This window comes from Crassostrea angulata, chromosome 4 (assembly GCF_025612915.1).
Source record: "Crassostrea angulata isolate pt1a10 chromosome 4, ASM2561291v2, whole genome shotgun sequence".
NCBI lineage: Eukaryota > Metazoa > Mollusca > Bivalvia > Ostreida > Ostreidae > Magallana > Magallana angulata.
This window is the reverse complement of record NC_069114.1, coordinates 29849084-29855852: the sequence shown is the minus strand read 5'-3', so window position 1 is coordinate 29855852 and position 6769 is coordinate 29849084. Positions and strand designations below refer to the sequence as shown.

Genomic DNA, 6769 nt, shown 5'->3' with positions numbered 1-6769 from the left:
GGTAAATTAGCTTAGTATGTTTTGTTCTATTGTGTTGTTTTACGTCCCTTCGAGAATTTTTGGCAAAAAAATGAGACAACACTTCATGCCAATGAAAGTGATTAAGCGACAGAAAAGGGAAAACGAGGATGCGGTCATGAAATCAATCTTGTTCTGGTGCCGTTTGTCTTATTTTAAACAACCAAAACGTCAAGATTTTGAATTATTTACTATCAAATACATGTACTTAAAAGATGCCCCCAAAACATGTTCTTATATGTGAACTTTTTCCAGAATATTTTTTCAATATTATTATTATTATAATATAATTATTTTCTATTTTATTGTCACCAAATATTCAAATTTGAGTCTGCTGGTAGCTCTTATTTGTAGATACAAAAATATAAAACATTTTATAGCTACCAAATGTTAACTTATATTTTCATTTTGCGTTAAAAAAATATTTTTTCTTTGTTAGCTGGAGTAATTATATTAGTTACTTGTTCTTAAAACACATTAAGGTTTCCTCCCATTTTCTTATTTACCATAATGTCAAAAGATACAATTTATTATTCTCATAATAATAATAATGTGTCCAATAAAACTTTTAATCTCTTTTCAATCGCAGGTACCTGTAAAAAATGATATTTCGACATCACGCAAAATTCATTCTTTTTTGTAGATTATGTAATATCCAAAATATCGTATGTCACCGGACTTATTGTTCTCAGTTGTTACACAAATTTCAAAAGGGTGTAATATCTGCTACTGGCTTAAATTACAAAGGGGGTAATAATCGGGACATTGTATGTGATGGATGCTCTACATTATCTGAACCTTTGCAAAATAAGCATTGGGGTTTTCCAGAGAACTTCACGTGTAGCATGATTTAGATGGTAGCATAGCAGGAACGACAACTCTGGATAATATTTTGTATGAAAAAAAATACGATTGAAAAAGTAGTTTTATACACACGTGTAACCCGTATTCAATTGCAAAGGTTCATAGACATAATAGAAAGCTTTCCTGCATATTTACGACTATATAACATATAAAGATTTGTACAAAAAAGTAAAACTAAAATTGAATTGTAGGTGGCATACTTCTATGTTTCAAACTTCAGAAAAATAAAATACTGATACATATTTTATAACATAAATTTTATCATCTTCTCCTAAACATTTTTTTGCAACATTATAAATGAATAAATACCAACTATCAATTACCTATCATTGAACAGTTGTTAATAAAAATAAAAAATGTAACTCTCCTTAGTTTTTTTTACCTTTTAAAGATATGTTAAAATTTGTAGCTATTAAAGTTTAAATACAAAGCATTTTACCTCGTGTGCAAAGTTTGATTAAAAGCAGCTGCCCTACATACACATTATACAAGAATATATGGTATCAATATTCATAAGCTTCATTTATTGGATGGTGTTCAGATTATAGAATCAAAGCCACACCAATTTATAAAAAATTCCTGATATTAAAAAAGGAACATTTCAAATTTTTTTTTTAGATTATGGCATCATCAATGTTAAATTGGAAACCAGCTATATTGCTGTGACAAAATGTATAAAAACCTTGAAGTTACAAGGTTAGGATCACAAGTAAAGAATGATATTTTTCACATATATAATAATGAGTTGAACATGCTGGTCTACTTTACACTCATAGACAAACGCTGTTATCTGTCGGTAAGGTTCAACTCCTGTATGGAAGAGAAAGTTGTTCTTTTTTCATTATAAAAAAAGTACACTGACAGCATAACAATTACCGGTACTACACACGGTTTGGAACAACACTTGTTTTGAAATTGCATAGCATAAAGCAAACAAATGTGATGTGTGAAGCTAGTTTGGTTTCAGAACTATTCATACGTTCAGTTAAAATCCTAAAAGTCTTTGCCTGTCTAATGATTGGCTCAATATGAACTCTTCCACTGGATACCTTTTTATGACGTCCTACAGCTGCACAAGACATTTCATTTCTCTTCCCAAGACAACTGGAGATATTGATTGGATCCGGTTGATCTACCTTAATGTTCTTGTGTACAAACACATCCTGACCATCCGAACCTTTTCCTGCGACTATCATGATAGAATCTCCGGGATCACACAAATTCAACAAACTGTCAGTACTTTCCTCCACGATTTCACTATCACTGGTTGATCCATTGTAGGCTTTGGAAACATAAGAAACAACGCCACAAGGAGTTATCCCTACCAATGTCTTGACAGTGTATTTGTTTTCAGAGGCAGAATATGTGGCTTTTTGAGACTCCTTGAGTTTAGGTTTTCTGATGGGACATTCTACGATATCGACTATCACTCTGGTGTTTGGAAATTTCAACTTGAAATCAGAGGGTGAAAAACATTTCACAATGTCTTTGGATGGCCATATATCAATCTCCCTCCACTGGTAAGACATGAAAAGAATCCATGTGTGGAATACGTTTTCTACTGTTTTTTCCGAGATTTTAAAAAATAATGATAATTCAAAGTTTATGGTGTGTCTTCGTAGCTTCATAAGAACAAGAAATAACTGGTCAGGTACACCGATATCTGTAACATCATCGTATACGTAGTTCAAACAATACGCAGCTGGACCCAGAGTTTGCAACACAAGGAAAAACTGGGAAAATGTTTCAAGTCCAGTGTAAAAGTTAACTCCGGCATCATCATTTTCAAAGTTGTCAATACTCATTATCGGCAATGGAGGAGTCTGAGTAGCAACATCAAAACATATTTTCTGCTCTTTCTCATCAGCCATGACATTTTTAGTTGCTTTGCTATCAAAGTCAATTTGTTCTGTAAATGTTTCTGTCTCGAAATTGGTAACACTTGTTGGATGCAACAAAGGAGTGCAGGGTCCACCATTTGATTCAACAGTCCTTTCTTTTTCATCACATGTTACATTACCAGATTTACTGTCATCAACAACGATTTCTTCTCCGATGTCAATGTTGTCTTGGAAAATAACCGACTCAAGACTTTGATGATTTTCCGAAGGCGCATCCTCAATATATTTTCTCTTCATCTTTTCCTAATTATGTCAGCCTTTTCAGCAAGATCTTCTGGACTAGCAAGGTCACTCAATGGTACACTTCCTAAAAAAGAAAAGATTTCATTTCTTTGGTTTTGTATCTCTGTATATCTAATGTACATGTGACATCAATAAATAATTAATGATATGAAATGTGCCAAGGCAATTCCCAAAACTTAACAGGGGGTCCTGCCAGATGTAGACAATGCCTAGCTCTGACAAGGATCAATTAAAAACAGGGTGCGTGTTTTAAGTGTTATAAGGTAAACGAAATTATGCTGTGTATAAATAACAGCTGTATATTATCAATAAGAGCTGCAAACCCCAAGATGTTCTTTCGTAAGCCTACTGTCGCACACTGTAAGCCAGAGGCGGATCCAGCAATTTTAAAAAGGGGGGGTTCCAATTGATGAAAATCAATACGTGCAAAATACATTATTTGTCAATAAACAAAGCCTTTTGAACGTTTTCCGTGCGTAAATTTAATGAACATTTATCTCATCAATATCTATTTCACATCTCTTTTAATATCAGAGTGCACTGCATTATTGAGCGTTTTGGTTTAGGTAAGGAAGATTTGCATAATTTCCAGCCTTAAAAAAAAAACCAAGTTTCAAGCAATGAGAATGTGCGTCTATGCTATGCTTAATAGAAAGAAGCAGTAAGAAACCAAAAATAATTCAGACTTATTACGACAAGCTATTATAAAAATGAATTTTTTTGGTAAATTTTTTTTTATGTCTTTGATGGTTAAATTCTGAACTATATATTGACTTTGATTTCTATCGGTTGCCTTCTTAAATAAAGGTCTAAATGATAGGATATGACAAAAATGGGGATAGTTTATCTGCTGAAAAGATGGAACACGTGAAATACAATTGTACAAACAATAGTCGTCCCAGGGAACTTGATGTGACCTCTGTATAATTGGTGCGCCACATCACCCGGCACTAGTACAGATGCGATCTTATTCAGGAAAGTTTTGAAAAGATTTTCATAATGGTTTATATATAAACCCCTTACACGGTATTTTGTAACATAATTTCCGATTCTTGGAAACAAAACAAAAAAGGGCTTTCTTTTGTGTTTCATGTGGGTATGAAGGTACGGTATAGCTAGCATTCCAGAAAAATAGCATAACTTGCATAAATTAACTATAATCCATTTTTTAAATAAAATGAGTAGACAATACATTGTAGATGTTAGAGATGTTATTATAAATCTGTGTTTTAAGCGAAACTGCTTAGTTAATTTTTTTAAAACTTTCCACAGGTGTGAGCACCGGATGCTGATGGGGAATACCTTTTTCGAATAAAAATCGTTAGGATTTTTTCATATAAGAAATACATGTACCTACATGTAAATTACCGTGCGTTATGAAAAATTCTTTAAATAAGCAATTTTAAAAGCATTTATTTGAAATAATTACAGTATTCATGCGCGGATCTAAAGGGGGGGTCGGGGGGGTCCCGACCCCCCCTGGAAAATGAAAATTTATTAAATTTACATAGTAAAATTATCGCGAAAATATGCCTCGGACCCCCCCCTGGCAAACACAATTATCCTTCGGACCCCCCCTGGAAAAATTTTCTGGATCCGCGCATGGTATTTATATTATAAATGGGGACAATTGCCTTTAAATAGGCATTACAAGTTTTCAAAACAAATTTATATGTCCCAGAGAAAGGGGGGGGGGGGGTTCCGACCCCCGGAACCCCCCCATTGGATCCGCCAATGCTGTAAGCAATGACAGAGTTACCGCCCTTGATTTGTTTACATTGACCAGAAACACATATCAACTGTGTACATGATGTAAGATGAGTCAATCTGCCCAAATATAACCATGAACAGTCTCCTCAAAAATACCTTTTGTTTGAAATATAATCTGCCTGTGCTGAGGGCTTCCACATTTCCCATGATTTCCTCGCGTCTGATTGCACGGATCTACGAAATTCTTCTGTATGTAACTTCAATGAGAAGGGAAAAACTACAACTTCATTCAATATGCAACAGCGTGTGTGACAAACAACAAACAAGGCACAAGACACGGGAGGTTGTTCAAATTCCTCAAATGCGGGAAAAGACGGTACATAGAATTACCGAAAGGCTCGGGATTTACCAAAATACCCGGTGAAAACACCGAAATACCCTTCAAAAACACCAAAATGCCCATTATTACGCCAAAAAGAGTGTATGTCTAGTATTGTATATAGATAGTTATTGTATATTAAGTTAATTTTTTGAATAAATTAGCCGATTTTCGTGGTTATTGATTAAAATGCAATTCTTCCAAGAAAGATAACTCTTTCATTAAATTTAGTTTTTAACGTGTTGGTAAAAACCCAATGAATTAAATCTATATAAATCCAGTCATTGACCTTTCTTTTCCTTAATTCAATGCATCCTGTTCTGTCACCATGCTTACTCGTGAAAAGACGGGTAACTACCCGATCGGAAGAACGCTCGACCTTTTCCGTCAAATCGAGAATTTTTCTCTCTACTTGACGGAAAAGACCGAGCGATATCCCAATTTGGAAAAGACCCAAAAAGTGTTATCCACGGAAGCCGATTTGTGCCATATGAATAAATAAAATCATATTCGTGTGGATAAAAAACCCAATTAGAATCATACTACTTTCAACGGCTTAGAATTTCAAATTTTCCAATAGTTGACCCAAAAATATGTTCAATATTATTGGAAAAGGCTCCAGCAGAGTTCACACTCATGACAGATCTTACCCATTGCGCTACATGATTAGGTAACAATTTTGGAGAAAATCATTAAATGATAGTGTATGATAACAAACAAGGTTATATGTAGAAGTTACCCCATATTTTATTGTTGGTTTTGTGCATATACCCGATGGGCGTGGTCATAATGACACGAGGGAGCGTATATATTTTCTACTTTGTCAGAATCATTAATAGAACATCCGCCCCGTACATCAGATGCATATTGTAATAGTGACAGTGATTTTCTGTTGAGTTTGAATTTAAGTTTTTTCATTAATCCCAATTTCTTTTGAGCATTTGCTATAATAGAATTTATATAAGATGACCAGGAAAGGTCCTCAGAAAATATAACACCCAAGTGTTAAGGTAGCTAAACACAGTTTCGTATAAAATCCAGGGGGTTTTTCTCTGGGGGAAAGCATGATGGGTAGGGATTTTCCTGCTATTTTTATGCGGTATACATGAAAATCAAATTTTTAAACTCTCAGTTGCATAATATAGTGAATTATCTTTCGAATACATGAAAAAAGTATGTAGAAAAATTTTAAAAATTAATTTTGTGAGACTCTAAAATAAAGGGCGGTAACTCCAAAAACATCCCGATTTTACACATGCAGAATTTCATGAATTTTTTAGCGGGTAACATAGCTCTTTAAAAAGCTGGCGAATGTACCCTGAAAATACTATGAAATGATGCCTAAGGACTTGTTCTTGAAAATGTACAGAAATAAAACTGGCTGGTTTGGTTGCATTCTGCTTTTAGGGGGAGCCTAAAATGCATGGGTGTACTGCATTTAGAGGCATCCTTTTGTCCATTTTCCGCATGTTTTGAGTGCCAAATAAATTCTAGCATTAAGTTACATGTGCATTATTTTTAAATATTTACAAAATTCACGATTTTATCTTTCTATTGATGTATGAATATATATGTAACATATTTTAACAATTTATTTTTATAGGGGTCAGTTTTGCTTGCCCCTCATCTGAAAACGTCCTTATAACGTTACATA

General features: G+C 34.0%; 1 protein-coding gene across 1 annotated transcript; it reads right to left on the bottom strand.

Annotated features, from left to right (window-relative positions):
- Nucleotides 1–529: 529 nt before the first annotated feature.
- On the bottom strand, nt 530–5295 carry LOC128181141 (uncharacterized). Its single transcript, XM_052849426.1, has 2 exons — nt 4893–5295; nt 530–3090 (listed from the first exon to the last, which is right to left on the bottom strand). Exon 2 carries the CDS (start codon nt 3018–3020, stop codon nt 1764–1766), a length of 1257 nt encoding a protein of 418 aa, XP_052705386.1. The 5' UTR covers nt 3021–3090; nt 4893–5295; the 3' UTR covers nt 530–1763.
- Between the last annotated feature and the right edge of the window lie 1474 nt (nt 5296–6769).

Coding starts and splice junctions, on each gene's coding strand:
- LOC128181141 (XM_052849426.1), bottom strand. CDS start 3,020: ATGAAGAGAAAATATATTGAGGATGCGCCTTCGGAAAATCATCAAAGT.